Source organism: Macaca thibetana, chromosome 19 (assembly GCF_024542745.1).
Source record: "Macaca thibetana thibetana isolate TM-01 chromosome 19, ASM2454274v1, whole genome shotgun sequence".
NCBI lineage: Eukaryota > Metazoa > Chordata > Mammalia > Primates > Cercopithecidae > Macaca > Macaca thibetana.
The window spans coordinates 24,749,447-24,766,269 of record NC_065596.1 but is presented as its reverse complement, the minus strand read 5'-3'; the positions used below and the strand labels follow the sequence as shown (position 1 = coordinate 24,766,269).

The 16,823-nt window shown below is 41.4% G+C and overlaps 1 protein-coding gene across 1 annotated transcript; it reads right to left on the bottom strand.

The window, feature by feature from the left end:
• Nucleotides 1-3,377: 3,377 nt before the first annotated feature.
• ZNF155 (zinc finger protein 155) lies at nucleotides 3,378-16,501 on the bottom strand. The gene is made up of 5 exons (XM_050772014.1): nucleotides 16,143-16,501; nucleotides 13,205-13,304; nucleotides 10,062-10,188; nucleotides 9,801-9,893; nucleotides 3,378-5,610 (listed from the first exon to the last, which is right to left on the bottom strand). Exons 1-5 carry the CDS (start codon nucleotides 16,493-16,495, stop codon nucleotides 4,229-4,231), a joined length of 2,055 nt encoding a protein of 684 aa, XP_050627971.1. The 5' UTR covers nucleotides 16,496-16,501; the 3' UTR covers nucleotides 3,378-4,228.
• Between the last annotated feature and the right edge of the window lie 322 nt (nucleotides 16,502-16,823).

Sequence of the window (16,823 nt, the reverse complement as noted above, 5' to 3'; positions counted from 1 at the left end):
CCTGTTCTTTTGAAGGTAACCTGATTTTTTTCTCCCTATAAACATACATTGGCCTATAAACCAATATTCTTCTTTTAAAAAAATTGAGTCTACTTTTTTTAATCTATTTTTCTAAACTAAAAACTTTTCATAATTTTGTTTAGACACAAAAATAAGGTGACTGTGCCAACTTTATGATACCAAACATCCACTCTCTGAAAACTGACTGATCACTATTCATAAGCCAGTTATAGCTGTATCCTTGATCTAGTTTGCCTTCCCGAAAGATAAAATGTATTGACACACTCTATCATAGCATGCAGGGAACTGAGCCTAAGAGGGTAGGGGCACTTGGTATCAAAGGTCCCTTCTGCTCCCCAGGTCCTTGCACTCTGGGTCTGTGATGGGAGGAGCAGCCTCTATGATCTCTGAGATGCCTTTGGGGTCATTCTTCCAGTGTTTTGGACAGTAGGTCCTGCCTTCAGTTGACATGACCAATCCAAACTAATCTCATAAATCGATTGCTTATCTCTATCCTTGTTTTATCCAGAACAGGCTTTCTAATTTTTTTTCCAAAGTAGATAGGCTGTGAAATTTTAGAATTCTTAGTTCTGTTTCCCTTTTAATTAATAATTCTGACTTTCTGTGGGGTTCCTCCCACAACACATAGGAATTCTGGGAGATGCGATTCAAGCTGAGATTTGGGTGGGGACACATCCAAACCATGTCACTGATGACAATAACAAAAGCAACAGGGAAAGGACTCCCTATTCAATAAGTGCTGCTGGGATAACTGGCTAGCCATATGCAAAAGATTGAAACTGGTCCCCTTCCTTACACTATATACAAACATCCAGCTGGGTGCTGTGGCTCACCTCTGTAAAAACTGGTAATAATGTCCCCACTTTTGTTTCTGATTTTAGTTACTTAAGTCTTTATTTTTTAGTCAGTCCTGCTAAAGTTTTCACAATTTTGTAAGTCTTTCAGAATAACCAACTCTTGGTTTGGTTTTCTTTGTATTGTTCTTCTCTATTTTATTTATTAATACTTTAATTTTTATTATTTCCCTCCTAATCACTTTCTGTAAGATTCTCTTTTTCTAGTTCATGAAAATAAAATTAGGCTGTGGATGTCAGATCTTTCTTCTTTTTTAATATAAGCATTTGCAGGTATAAATTTCCCTCCTTCTACTGCTTTTGCCTCATTCCAAAAGTTTTGGCCATTGTTTTCATTTTCAGTTGTCTCCAGGTATTTCTTAATTTCACTCCTGATTTACTCTGACATATTATTTAAGAGTGTGTTGCATGCACACGTATGTTTATTGAGGCACTATTCACAATAGTAAAGACTTGGAACCAACCCAAATGTCCATCAATGATAGACTAGATTAAGAAAATGTGGCACATATACAACATGGAATACTATGCAGCCATAAAAAAGAATGAGTTCATGTCCTTTGTAGGGACATGGATGAAGCTGGAAACCATCATTCCGAGCAAACTATCGCAAAGACAGAAAACCAAACACTGCATGTTCTCACTCATAGGTGGGAACTCAACAATGAGAACACTTGGACACAGGGTGGGGAACATCACACACCGGAGCCTGTTGTAGGATGTGGGGAGAGGGGAGGGATAGCATTAGGAGATATATGTAATGTAAATGATGAGTTAATGGGTACAGCACACCAACATGGCACACGTATACATATGCAACAAATCTGCACGTTGTTCACACGTACCCTAGAACTTAAAGTATGAAAAAAAAAAGAGTATGTTGTTTAGTTTCCACATACTTGTGAATTTTCCACTTTTCATGATGTGATTGAATTTCAGTTTTTGCGATCTAGATTATAATTGGAAAAGACTTTTTTATAGTATTAGACTTTTGAAATTATTAAGATGTTTTATTGAATTTATTACAATGTTTTCAGCCTGTGAGAAAAAATACAAATTATTGTTGAATTTATATTGTATTCAACCAATGGAACACTACAGAAAGCCACAAATACTAAGAATGCAACTTCTGAATAGAGGAGGAGGGGAAGACAGGAACCAAGTGGGAACAGATACTATCAAAATAATGCTGTGAATGCAGTATTTAGTGTACTCTGCATTTCAACTCAGGTGTCCCTGAATTATTTGTAGATTTCCTCTCTTAGATACAATTTAAAAACATCATGTTTGCTCCTTTTGATTCTTTTAACACACAGTGAACACAAAATTATAATCAGTGTTAAAAGTTGTGAAGATAAAGCAGAAAACACATGTTGCTGACATTCTAGTGGTAATCAACTTTGATATGTTCATGATTACAGTTTTGTAAATGCATGAATGAACTCTTATTCTAAGGCCTGTCTCCTGAATAACTGTAACTGTCAAACTTTTTTTTGAAGCCCTACTGCACAACTTAACAAGGGTTCTCCACTATGACAGTCCTAGGACCACTGGGGTATGCTGAGCTATGGCTGAAAAAGGTTTTAACTTAAACAAATGTTTTTTCTCCTACAGGATGAAATGTATCATCAGCATGGATTCTGTGATAAATTACAAGATACGAACTCAAAGGGAACTGCTTTCTATGTGCCTTATATTTTAATGTTTCTCCCCTTTGTGAATGCTTAGGTGAGATTGTAGTCATGAAAACTGAGTAAAAACTTTATTACATACATTACTGAGGCTTCTCGCCAATGTGGACACTCTGAAGTTGAAGACTTGAGGCCTGAATGAAGCACATACCACCCTCCCCACACTTCTATAGTTTCTCTCCCATGTGGAGCTTCTGAAGCCTAATAAAATTCAAGTGATCCAGCAATTCCACTATTGGTATATCCAAATGAAAGGAAATCAGTATGTCGAGGAGATATCTGCACTCCCAGGTTCATTGTAGCACTACTCACAAAAGCCAGGATATGGAATCCACCTAAGTGTCTATCAATACATGAATGAAGAAAAGGTGGCATATATACACAATGGAATCCTCTTTAGACATAACAAGGAAACAAAATTTTATCATTTGTGGCAACATGGATGAGTTTTCAAGGACATCATTAAGTCATATAAGCCAAGCAAAGAAAGAGAAATATTGACCTCCCTCATATGGAAGTTAAAAAAAGCTGAGTTCGTAGTAGAGAGTAGAAGAGTGGGTGTAGAGGCAAGGAAGTGTAGGAGGTAGGTGAGATGGCCAAAGGCTGGCTAACAGATACAAAAGAGGTAGAGAGGAAGAATTTATACTGTTCTGCAGCACTAAAGGTGACTATCATCAACAATTATTTACAAATTGCTAATAATGTGTTGTAGTCTCACAAATGCACCACACTGTAGCAGTCTCTCTTGTGATGTATCACTCGGAGCTCTTAATCTCATGTCCAAGATGATTAAGAAGCACGGACACAAGGGTGAAATTGGAGTGAAAGTTTAAAAAGTGAAAGAAAAAAAGCTCTCCACAGTGGAGATGGGGACCCAAATAAGTTGCCCACTACGAGGCTGGGATCTGGGGTTTTTATGGACTGGGAAGGGGAAGGAATGCGCTTAGCCTGCCGGCTGTCCTGGAGAAAGTGTGATTCAGCTTGGTCTGGGACCTTGGCCTGGGACCAATCAGGAACTGAAGTGATGATTCATAAGGGCTATTCAGCTTGACCGGGGACCAATCAGGAGCTGAAGTGATTATTCATAACAGCTATTCAGCTTGGCCTGGGACCAATCAGGAGCTGAAGCGATGATTTATAGAGCCTGGGCTTTTCCTTTTCCACAAAGGAAAGTGCCAATCTGAACCTACTGAAACCCACTATGTTCATGCCCATAAAAGAAGAAACTTTTTCCTGGGAGCCTGCTGATTATACAAAGGACAAAGGCATTTCTGTGTCAGGTCTTGTTCCCTTAACTGAGTGAGCCGGAGGTTTGTGCGAGTTTTTACCTGAGTGAGCTGGAGGTTCTTCTATCTGTGCAGCCACGGGCATGTCTCCAGGCACAATCCCCTGTGCTAGTTCCCTTATCCGTGCCTGTAGCTTGATTTTCTTCCCCAGGCTGCTTTTTATGTTATGTGGGGATGAGGCACTGACCCATGCGGTGGGGGCTCTCCAGGGACCCTTCCCTTGCTGTCTACTAACTCCTCTTAAATGGATTTTGAATTTTCCAGCACAAAGAAATGGTAAATATTTGAGGTGATAGATACACCAATTACACTGATTTGATCACTATAAATTATATGCACACATTAAAACCACATTGTACCCCATAAATATGAATAATTATGTGTCATTTAGAAATAACGATAAAAGTATATCTAGATTCAAGCGCCTCTTGTAGCGTTTCCCACAATCCTCACATTTGGATGGGTTTTCCCCACTGTAGTCTCTCAGTTGGTCTTTACGGTATGTCCTGTGTACAAGCCTCTTTCCACAGTCCTCACATTTGAATGGTTTTTTCTGGCAGTGGAGTCTCTTATGATTCAAAATACTTGAGGCCCGGCTAAAGCTCTTCCCACATTCCTTACAATTATAAGGTCTCTCTCCCGTGTGGACCCTCTGGTGCAAGTCAAGATTAAACTTAGTAACGTAGCCCTTCCCACATTCCTCACATTTATATGGCTTTTCACCATTGTGGGATCTCTGATGGGAAGACAGTTGTGAATTTGTATAAAATCCCTTCCCACATTCTTCACATTTGAAGCTTTTTTCTCCACTGTGGACTCGCTGATGGTTCAAAAGGCATGAGGACCATCTGAAGCTCTTCCCACATTCTTTACAATTATATGGTTTCTCTCCTGTGTGGACCACCTGATGCTTATAAAAATCTAGCCTACCAATGAAGCCTTTTCCACACTGCTCACATCTGTACGGTTTCTCTCCTGTGTGGACCATGCAATGCCTATTAAGTGCTGATCTCTGATGAAAGCTCTTATCACATGTATCACACCTAAATGGTTTTTCTCCTGTGTGAACCATGAAATGGCTCTTAAGTCTTGACCTAAAATGGAAGCTCTTACCACATATGTCACATTTGAATGGCTTCTCCCCAGTATGGATTCTCTTATGTTCCTTAAGCTGGGAATCATGAATGAAGGCCTTCCCACATGCCTCACAAATGTAAGGTTTCTCTCCTGTGTGTAATTTATGATGAACATTCAGTGCTGATCTACGACTGAAACCTTTCCCACACTGCTCACATTTGAATGGTTTCTCTCCAGTGTGGACTCTCTGATGAGTCTGCAGATGTGAGCTTTGACTAAATTCCTTGCCACACACATCGCACGTAAAGAGTTTGTCTCCCATGTGGACCCTCTGATGAACATGAAGAGCTGAGATGTAACAGATGCTTTTTCCACACTCATCACATGTATGAGACTTCTCTCCTGAGTATAACTGCTGAGGAAGATCAAAGATGGAAACATCACTGAAGGACTGTTTACACTTCCCACCCTGGGAAGGTTTCTGTCCTATGTGAATTGTGGGCAGTCCCGCTTCAACCTGGGAGGGGACATCACCATTTTCAAAGAACTGAGAATTATTTATGATAGAGTCCTGAGACCTGGTTAAATCTTTTGCAATTTGTTCCCAGATTTGCTGGCAGGACCACTCTTCCTGTGTTCCTGCTTCTGGAACAGACTCCAACTCAGTTTGGATCTTGCTTCCTATGAAGACACAGATTTAAGAGATGTGTACAGGTAAAGCCTTTATTCAGTGCTCTCAAGGTTTCACACTTAGGACATGACATTAAACTTCAATGAATATAGAGAACATTCAGTTTGTGTTTTCCAAGTACACCCTGATTTCTGGTTTGCGTGAGGCCAATTCAGAACCACATCATGTCTCACATGTAAAATCCTTGATAGAAACAATAGACTTAATTTTAAAATATGATATACATTTAACTTGTTACTATTTCTAATGAATTTCCTAGTCTAGTCTTGCGTGATAAATTATGAAAATAAAAATTTATGTACATAATGAAATATGAATAAAAAGGAACTTTAAGGAAAAGCAATAACATAATCAATACTTTGTATATTTGTGTTTATGCTGTATATCCTTATAAAGAAGTTAACCTAGGTCAGGTGCGGTGGCTCAAACCTATCATCCCAGCACTTTGGGATTGATCATTTGAGTCCAGGAGTTTGAGACCAGCCTGGGCAATATAGTGAAACCCTGTCTCTACTAAAACTACAAAAATGAGCCAGGAGTGGTGGCATACTCTGTAGTCCCAGCTACTTGGGAGGCCGAGGTGGAAAGATTGCTTGAGCCTGGGAGGTGGAAGTTGCAGTGAGCCCTGGGTGACAGAACAAGACCCTGTCTCAAAAAAAAATAAATAAATAAAAATAAAAAAAATGCTGGGTGCAGTGGCTCACACCTGTAATCCCAGCACTTTGGGAGGCTGAAGTGGGCAGATCACTTGAGGTCAGGAGTTCGAGACCAGCCTGGCCTTGAAACCCTGTCTCTGCTAAAAATACAAAAATTAGCCAGGCGTGGTGGCACATGACTGTAGTCCCAGCTACTCAGGAGGCTGAGGCAGGAGAATTGCTTAAACCTGGAAGGCAGAGGTTGTAGTGAGCTGAGATTGAGATCGTGCCACTGCACTCCAACCTGGGAGACAGAGTGAGACTCTGCCCAAAAAAGAAAAAAAAAAAAAAAAAAAAAGTTAACCTAACCAAAAAGAAGTTGGGACTTCGTCCTCAGCATCTGAGAGGTAATCTCTAGGATCCTGAAGTGTCATACCTCAGGAGAGTGTCTTGGTTGGCTTGAGGGCAAACAATGGATCACTCTGCATAGTGAAACAATATAATTTACGGTTATAGCTGGCAAATCCTTTGGGGGCTTGGGGGTGGGAGATGCTCCTCTCCATGTCAGAAATAACAGCAATGTGATTTAAGGTGGAGCTTTAGGTCACAGAGAGTTAGCAGACCAGGAGACTGATTAACCACCTAGGAATCAATCAACCAATAATGGCTCCGTAATGGAGACCCAATAATTACTCTGGATCCCAGCACTCAGGTGAGTTTCTGTGACTGACAGTACTTTGAGTCTAAGTCATACCTTCATACTGGGAATGTAATACATCCTACTCTGCCAAGAGAATACAATAGAAGGTCCACATTTGGTTCTTCTCATCTGGACCCTGTCTTATTTGGTTTTTCTCTAAGTATAATATACATCTTTTCCCTGTAAAAATCAGTCAGTGAGAATAAAAGTATTCAGTGAGTTCTGAGAGTTTAGAAAATTACTGAATGTGAAGGTAGTTTTGAAAACCTCCCGAATTTGCAGTTGGTGTGAAGTTAGAGCAGTTCTCTGTAAAACGTCTCAGTAAATTTTGTAGTTGGTTGAACTCTTCACAATGTTAAACATCAAACACCTTGTAGTGTTTCTATGTACACATTCAAAATAGTATCCCTGCACAAGAATTTTGCACAGCATATGTAAAATGCTTAATCTTACTTTTCTGTATTGATATGGACAGTAACTTGGTTATCTCAAAGAGTACAGGAACAGACAACTGCAGTTCTGAGGGGAATCTGAAAGGCTGTCCTTCCAGGGGTCCACAAAGGAGATGTTCCTGATCAGACAATCAAAAATGTGAAGAATCACATGGAATGAAAAGAAAGCCTATGATGCAGATAAATAGGACTTTATAACTTTTTACATTGAAGACTACACATTAGTGAGCTATGAAATACAGTTAAACTCTGCAATAAACATTTACAAAAAAGAACTGGAATGTAAATTATCACAGCATCATGACAAGCAGGAAAGTGATCATTCCATGAAATGCCTCCTAGAGTCACTTGTACACATCTACAGGCATGAAAAATGTTTGTCCGGGTTATATTGAAACATGTGCTTCTTACTATGGCTCATACTCACAAAAACATTCAAAAATTTGTCAGGCTAATTAATACCAAGTCCTGAATTAAGTAAATTCTTCCAAGGGAAAGTCAAGTTGCAAAGGTTGAATCTTGGAAAGGATTAATAGGTAAGCGTGTACCTATTGGTATACAGTAGTACACGGATATATTTAGTACACTGTCACTTATAAATAAGAGGTCTTGGCTGGGCATGGTGGCTCACGCCTGTAATCCCAGCACTTTGGGAGGCCGAGGCGGGCGGATCACCTGAGGTCAGGAGTTTGAGACCAGCCTGGCCAACGTGGTAAAACCCCACCTCTACTAAAAATACAAAAATTAGCCAGGTGTGGTGGTGGGCACCTATAATCCCAGCTACTTGGGAGGCTGAGGCAGGAGAATCACTTGAACCCAGGAGGCGGAGGTCGCTGTGAGCCAAGATCGCGCCATTGCACTCCAGGCTGGGCGACAAGAGCGAAACTCCATCTCAAAAATAAATTAAATAAATAAGAGGTCTTTAGGGAGAAAGAATCTTCAGGATGTTTCTAGTTTGAGAAGGCAGTTTCCCAATTCCTACCAGGTCATAAAGTTCACCAGTTCAAAATACAGCACTAAATCTATAAAAATCAAGAAAAAATTGTGTAAAATCTATCCTTTAATGTTTTTGACAAAATTTGTATGACACAAAGATGCAGAAATATACATATTTATGAAGAAAGAGGGCCAGAAATAAAGTAAATGTTCAGCTACGTGACTTGTGTCCCCTCATCCTCATTCTTCCCCCTTCTAGTAAGAAGGAGAAATCTGGGGCCAGTGAAGTGCATATAGACTTTGGAAAAGGCAAATGGACTGCAGATGGGTAAATCTTTCGAACGAAATGTAGCTGGAAACCCTCATTCAAAAAGAATTTCTTCCCAGATATAAATATTCTCCCTATGGAAAGTTCCAGTGTAAGTCTCAAGGAAGGCATCTTACTCAGTGTGGTCATAAAAACAATGCTTAGAAGTTTCCATGGGACGTGGGTCAGTTGTACACACCTAAAACCAATCATGTCAAGGGAACCTAAGAAAGTCAGAATTGGATAAGCAGCAATCAGCAGGCCAAAAAATCTGTTGAGCAACATACAGTCAGCCTTCCTATTATGTTACACAGCAAGAGGGATTAAAATGGCAGAGGCCATAAAGGTCATCAGTCACCTAAGCAGAAGGCAGGAAGATCATCCTGGATTATGCAGGAGTGACTAATACAATCACAAGGGACCTGAAAGGTAGAGGGCAGAGGCTTAGGAAGAGTGGCAGAGGGAATGGGATTATGGAAAAATGGTCAGAGATGCAAAGTAGCTGCCTTTGAAGATGGAGACATGAAACAAGAGCTAGGGAGTGTGGACAGTGCCTAGACGCTGGTAAACCAAAGTGAAGCTTTCCCTGCAAGAACATCCAGGCAGGAACAAAGCCCTAGGGATGCTTTGATGTTTGCCCAGTGAAATGTATCAGACTTCAGGCCTAAAGAACAGAGAGATAATAAATATTTTTGTTTAGTCCACTAAGTTTGTGGCCATTGGTTACCACAACAGGCAATACAGTGTCCTTGGCAGGACAGAAACAGCAGGGAAGAAATGTGGCTGGAAATGATGGAGAAAGAGGGAAAGGACATATGTAGTCAGACAGGCAGAATGGGATGAAGAGCAGACCACATAGGTCTCTAAGATGCACTTAAAGAGGTTGTAACATTAATAAAAATAAGAAGTTATAAAAGCTTTTGAGGAAAGGAATGACAATCTGACTTCCATTTCCTAAGGATCGCTTTGGCTGCCATGAGAATAGATATTAGGGTGGGAAGGGTGGGAACAGGGCCACCAACTGGAAGGCAGTTGTAATAATCCTGAAGGAGACGTGGTCATTTACATTAGAGCAATGCAAATGGGCACGGACAGAAGCACAACAGGTAGGAGAGTCATGTACAAGGACGCACAGATGCTTAGTTCTTACCTGAATTCCCTTCTCTTTGGGTTACTGTCTCCATCATCCAAAACTTTTCTTCCCTTAGGAAGTGGAAAGTATCTTGGTGGAATGGTTGATGCCCTGTGAATAGGTAAGGTCACGTGCTGAATCCCAACACATTCTGGAGTAATATTTAGGCAAAATTTACTGGAAATTTAGATTCCCAATGCACACTCAAACTTGAACACTCTACGGTACAAAGCCACTCCTTGGGCCTGATGTTCTGTTACAAAAGATGCCCGTGCTCACCCGCTGAGAGCAGGTTCCTGAAGTTCTCCAGCATCACGTCTCGGTACAGCTTCCTCTGGGCAGGGTCCAGTAGCCCCAGCTCCTCCTCAGTGAAGAACACAGCCACATCCTTGAAGGTCACTGCCTCCTACAACATCAAGATACATAACCTCAATCTTATGACCAAGGACTACTGCGGGAGAAGCGGCATTGAGCAAGGGAAGGGGATGAGTGGAAAGTTGTTCTCAATACTGAGAGAAGTAGGTGAACTTAGAGATTTCCCACTCATTCTGCCTATATCCTGACAATGACATACACTGATTTACCTGAACTCCACCAGAAGTGCAGTGATGAAGTCCTGTACATTTACTCTGTGCACTCATCGAGTCTACTTGTATGTAACCCTGTAGGACTCTACATGCTGCATTCTGGGCTTCCCATATATAGGTTCAACAAATCTTGCCAACTGCCCCAGCAACATTAGACAATTCAGTTCCAACCTTGTTGGGTAAGGCCTATTGTCCTCTCTTATATTCAAACCCTGGTTGCTATCGCTTTTCTTTAGTATTTGCTAAACTACCAGGTTTTAGGTAACTGTGGGTAATTTTCAGAGCGGCCTTGAATCATTCTTTCTTGCTTATAGTTCTGAAGAATAAACATAGAACATGCTAGTAATGTAATGTTCCTGTCCTTCCTATGGAAGATAACGTCTTGAGTTAGAGAGAAAGTGCCCAGTAAGTCGTGTTGCCCCTGAGGTATATAACCTGGGGTGGGCTGCCTTCTGGGGTACCTCTGCTCTGGTGGAAATGGGGTCAAGATTCTACCCACCCCAGGAAGTTTTCTTCAGCCTTGGATGGCCACCTCACAGTATGTCCTACACTTCTGTGCTCCCTTGCTGCCAATCTGTAGGTAACAAATCTGCTTCACGTAATCTGTTGAATGAGATCGTGTTCTGTTTCACAGGACTCACACAAGTTGATAATCAGTGCACAGTGAACCTACTCCACAGTACTTGTGTGGACAGCTGTGTGCGACAGTTATGTAGTGTGTCTTCTACTCTCAAGGTACAAACCACAAGTGTTAATCGCAGCCCTCAGTGTCCTGATCAGAAGCCAGAATGCATCATTGCACATCCTAAGGGTCTGTCCCTTCCTATCTGTGTGGCCTTAGACATGTTTGCCTACAGGAATTAGTTTCCTCTCTAAATAATAGTCCTTATTTGGCACAGTATTTTAAAGGATTAAACAAGGAAATACATAGCATTTGGAAACATCTGTGCCACTGACTAAGTGTTTAATGAACATTAGCTGGAATCATTTTTACTGTTGTTACTAGCATTATCTATTTCATGGCTGCATAGTATTCCAGAGAACTGATGACCTACTTTTAGCCACAGTAAAGAATATTTAATTTTACATATTTTCCATTATCAATCCTGTGAAGAGATCATTAAGTAATGATGTAGTAAGATGTAAGAACATCTTACTCTCCTCTCTTATTGTTTAAAATAATAATTTCAAATGAAAATTAAAACATCAAAAAATAAGCACATTTAGAACAGTGATCATATAACTGCATGCTTTCTTCCTAGTTTTTTACCTACCTCCATAATCTTTGAACAGAATACAAGTACTTTGCTTCTCTTTATCATGGCCAAGAGCAGGTTATAAATATTCCCACAGTCTTGGTAATCTGATTGGGGGAACAATTCGTTCTATTATTCTCACTTATTTTATTATAAATGAACACCATCACTTTTGAACGTTATTGGACATCGCTAGTTTTCCTTTTACACTGGCCTTTTAGTGTCCTTTGTTCCTATCTGTTTGGAGTTTTTCCTTTACTCTGTGCTCAAGGTTTTGATTTTGAATTTTATTTTCTTTAGGTATCCATGTGGCAAACATTTCTGCCCCAGGTCATTATTTCTTCTGGTAACATTGTGTGAGGCATCTTTTGCCATAAGGGATTTAAAGATTTTCTATAACAACTATGGTAATCAGTGTACTTCAGTGCTTGGAGTAGATGCCATGTCAGAGTGACATGTGACAAGAAGTCACACCAAGTAGGGACAGGGAGGAGCAGCACCACTAGGGACACCATCACTCAACAGGGCACTCCTGACACCCACACCACAGGGCACAGGTTGCTCAATGGAGAATTCTGTCTCTCTCCTTGTCTCTCTTTTTCACTTGAGCCAAATGGCTAACACTCCTGACCTTTGGTTGCCTGTGTACCCCTGAGCAGGTTTCTCATATTTCACCTGTTTAAGAAGAAGAAGAGACCAGGAACCTCCTCATTCTGCTGCTCTGAGGAGTAAACGTAGTAACAGAACACAAGTGACTGGCAAATCTTAGTATCACTGGACATTTTAAATGAAGGTTTTCCACTACTTTGGTTAAACTGCTTACTACATAAGTGAATTAGAAGAGACCAGTAAATAAAGCACACGGAAAGTATGACTGAGACAAGGAAAACACAGAATCTAGCTCTTCCAGTGTGAAAACTCCGACAATATTTGTGTGGAGCAGCAGTTATATCCTGTTGTTCTGTGCCCAGTTAAAATATTCTATCTGCACAACAGCCAATGTGGTACATATCAAAAGTACCCTTTCAAAATTGAGCTAAAATGGCATATGGTTGTCAAAATTAATTTTGTGGGAAAAGGTTATAGATAGGAAAGCTGTCACTGCAGTGTTGCTTAAAATAAGTCTATGAGCGTGAAGTAGTTATAAATAAAAAGATACATCAGTGTAATAAGAATATGATGTAACCATAAAAACAGAAGATTATATAACATATAAAAAAAGCACAGTTTAGTTAGATGTATATCATCAATACAAATACAGTTATGAATGTACATGACAAACAGCAAGAGAAGATAAAAATGGATAATTTGAGAGAGGGGAGGTAAGGAAGTGGGAGCACTGTTTCTACTAATTTTCTACTAATTTTCTACTCCATAAAATAAATAATGGTAAAAAACAAAACAAAACAAAACCAAAAACCAAATGCAGTCAACACAAAAGAGATAAGGAAGCACCTGGCACACAACAGGTCCCCAAATGCCTGTTTTCCCCTTGAGTCTTCTCATGACAGAGAAAAACACATGACAATATGAGTAGTGACATGGAATTTTAACAGCAAGAGAGGCACGCCCCGCTCACCTTGAATGTGGTCATTTTTCCTCCTACTTTGGGGAATTTGCAGACTCCTGAGTGATGCAGTTTGAAGGAAGGAGGAATCCTGCCTGAAACATGCCACAGTCTGCAGAAAAAGACACATGAAAGGGTTGCCACGGATGACACCCAACAATACAGATGTGTGTTGTGAATTAGCACATGAACGATCACAGCAGCATTATTCATAATAATTCCAAACTGCACACAACCAAGATGCCTTCCTCTGGGTAAATGGATAGGCAAATGGTGGCATATCCATACAATGGAATCTTATTTGGAAATTTAAAGGAATGAAGTGCTGACTCAAGCTACAACATGCACAAAGCTTGGAAACATCATGCTAAATGAAAATCACAAAACCCATGGATTATATGATCCCATTTATATGAAATATCTAGAACAGATAACAGTTATATAGAGAGAAAATAAGTTAGTGGTTGCTCCAGATTTGAGGTGAGAATGAGTTTTTATTTTTTAAGAGATGGGGTCTTGCTATGTTGCCTGAGCTGGTCTCAAACTCCTGAGCTCAAGCTATACCTCCCACCTCGGCCTCCCAAAGTGCTGAGATTACAGGCATGAGCCACCATGCCCGGCCTGAAAATGAGTTTTAACTCTAAGTGGGCACAAAGAGCCCAGTTGGGAGATGAAAATGGTCTAAACTGAATCGTGATGATGGCAAAACAGGAAAAAATGTAAACAATTGGCAAATTTGGGTAAAGATTATATGAGAATTCCTTAAACTATTTTTGCAACTTTTCTATAGCTTTGAAATGATATAAAAATGAAAGGTTTTAAACTATCAGGAAATAGTCATAAGAACGGTAACAATGGGAATAATAAGGATAAGCATGACATAATATGGTAGTTTGCTAGTTCATTCTCCATTAGCAGTGTTTAAAAATTTCCATGGTTAAAGAAACATGGGAAAACACAGTAAGATATTATAACAATTTTTCAAATGCTTATAAATAACTATACAAATAGACATAAAGACAGACTAAAAGGAAATGGGGGAGAACTGAAAGTTCTATAACTTGTATCAGACAGTTACCACCTTTACATCTTGGATTCATGGGTAATTTAAAACATGTTTTCTCCACATGTTTATCTAACTTTAAACTGTTCCACAATGATATGGTTCCACAATACAAAATCCTTATAAAAAGTGAAACAAAATGTTGACCAAATTTTAAAAGGTTCCTACAGAAGTCCACGTCCATGAGCCTTGCTCTCAAGGTCCCTTCAGTCAAGTCCTAGCTTTTTTTCCCAATCTGATTCCAGCTAGTTCCTCTACCTCAATGAAAATGTATCCAAGGGATGATCAACTCAGGCTCTCTGACCCAAACTGCCTAGGTTCCAACTCCAGCTGCACCTCTTACTACTTGGGTAACTATGCACCCAGTGTCTCACTCCCATATTTAAAATGGAAAAGAATGACCCGGCTTGGTGGCTCACGCCTGTAATCCCAGCATTATGGGAGGCCAAGGCAGGCGGATCACGAGGTCAGGAGTTCGAGACCAGCCTGACCAACATGGTGAAACCCAGTCTCTACTAACAATACAACAATTAGCCGGGCATGGTGGTGCACACCTGTAATCCCAGCGACTCAGAAGGCTGAGGCAGGAGAATCGCTTGAACCTAGGAGGCGGCGATTGCACTGAGCTCAGATCCCGCCACTGCACTCTGGCCTGGGCGACTGAGTGAGACTCCGTCTCCAAAAGAAAGGCGGGGGGGGGGAAGAGCAATAACTTTTCGCAGAGCCACGGTGTGGTGTAAATGTATTTATTGCCATAAAGCCCTTAGAATGAAGTTACCAATTAAGGCTTAATTATTATCAACACCCATGCCCAAGGATACATCCTATACACTCTTGGTTGAGGTGAGTATCTCTATAAAATAAAAAAAAACCGGCTCGGCGCAGTGGCTCACACCTGTAATTCCAGCACTTTGGGAGGCCGAGGCGGACGGATCATTTGGGACCAAGGGTTTGAGACCAGCCTGGCCATATGGCGAAACCCCGTCTCTACTAAAAATATAAAAATTAGCCGGGCATGGTGGCGCGTGCCTGTAATCCCAGCTACTTGGGAGGCTGAGGCAGGAGAATCACTTGAACCCGGGAGGCGGAGGTTGCAGTGAGCCGAGATCGCGCCACTGCTGCACTCCAGCCTGGGCGACAGAGCAAACCTCGTTCTCAAATAATAACAACAATAATAATAATAATAGCAAACTAACAAAATAAATAACACTTTTTTAAAAAGAAAAAAAGCCAAGGACCACTCGTGTAGAGAGCTTTGCCCTCAGTAGCCAAATCCCTCCCTGCAGTTCTTTTAGAAAGGTCAGGCTGGGGAAGGAGAAAGCTGTGAAACACCCTGACTGCGTCGCCGTCCCGGATACAAGTTAAATGCTCCCCTCCCTTCGTGAAACGTGGATGCAACCCTCGCCTTCCTAAAAAGAGGTCAGAGGCATCAGGGACCATCCAGCGTCCTACAGGGATCAGAGAGAAGGGCCGGGGCAGCTGGAGTTCTGACCCCACCCGGGGCCCTGACCACTTCGCGGGAAACTAACAGGACACCAAGTGACAGGGGCTGTTAAGGCTTTGTTTTATACCACAACTTTCAACTCCTAAAACAATTCTATCAGGATGGTCCTAAAATCCTCACTTAAAAAACGGCAATAGGAGGTGCAGGGAGATTAACACCCTACGTTATATTGCGAGAAAGAGGTTGCACACTTAAGGTGGAGGCGGACTGAGCGAGGTCAAAGACTTGGAAAACCCTGTAAAGAGGCACACAAGACTAGACAGGGTTCTCCCCCGCCCACCGAACCCCCGACGACTCCTCCGGTGGACCTGCGTACAGCCCCCAACGCCAGAAGGCTCCATCGACCGCAACGAAAGCCCCCTTCGTCCCCCGCATCTCCAAACCTCAGGTCTTCGCCAGGGCTTCTTGCCCCCTTAGTTGACCCCCAGGTCGTTAGGCGCCCCCCAATAACTGGTTCACTTTCGCAAAGACCCGCAAGACACAGAGTTGGCTCGAACCACCTTGTTAAGTAGTAAAGTCCTGCTAGGAGACCGGAAGTGTCCGCTATGCCACAGAGCGTCTGGACTACACTTCCCAGAATCCACCGAATCCTCCTGCCTGAGCCAAAGTTCCCACGACTCCACAGAGCAAATGGACTCCACTTCCCAGAATTCATAGGTCCTCCTGCCTGAGCCGCAATTCCCACGCCCCTCAATATACTCGCGAAACGCCTGCGGGGGCCAAATTTCCCGCGCATTCACGGGGCAACTGGACTCTCGCAGGCGTTTCGCGGGTATCTTGGGAAATGGAGTCCATTTGCTCTGTGGAGGCGTGGGAATTTTGGCTCAGGCAGGTGGACCTCTGAATTCTGGCCTTTCAACCTATATTTTTATTTTGAAATAATGGAGTCTCATGTTCTGTATCAATTTTTCTGAACTAAAAAAGAAGACTTTTCATGGTTTTCTTTAAAGTGACTACCGCAGTATGAGGAACACTGCTCTGAAAATTGAGTGAATGCTATTTCTATACCAGTTACAGCTGTATCCTTGCTCTGTTCTGCCCCAACAAGAGACAAAAATTTATTG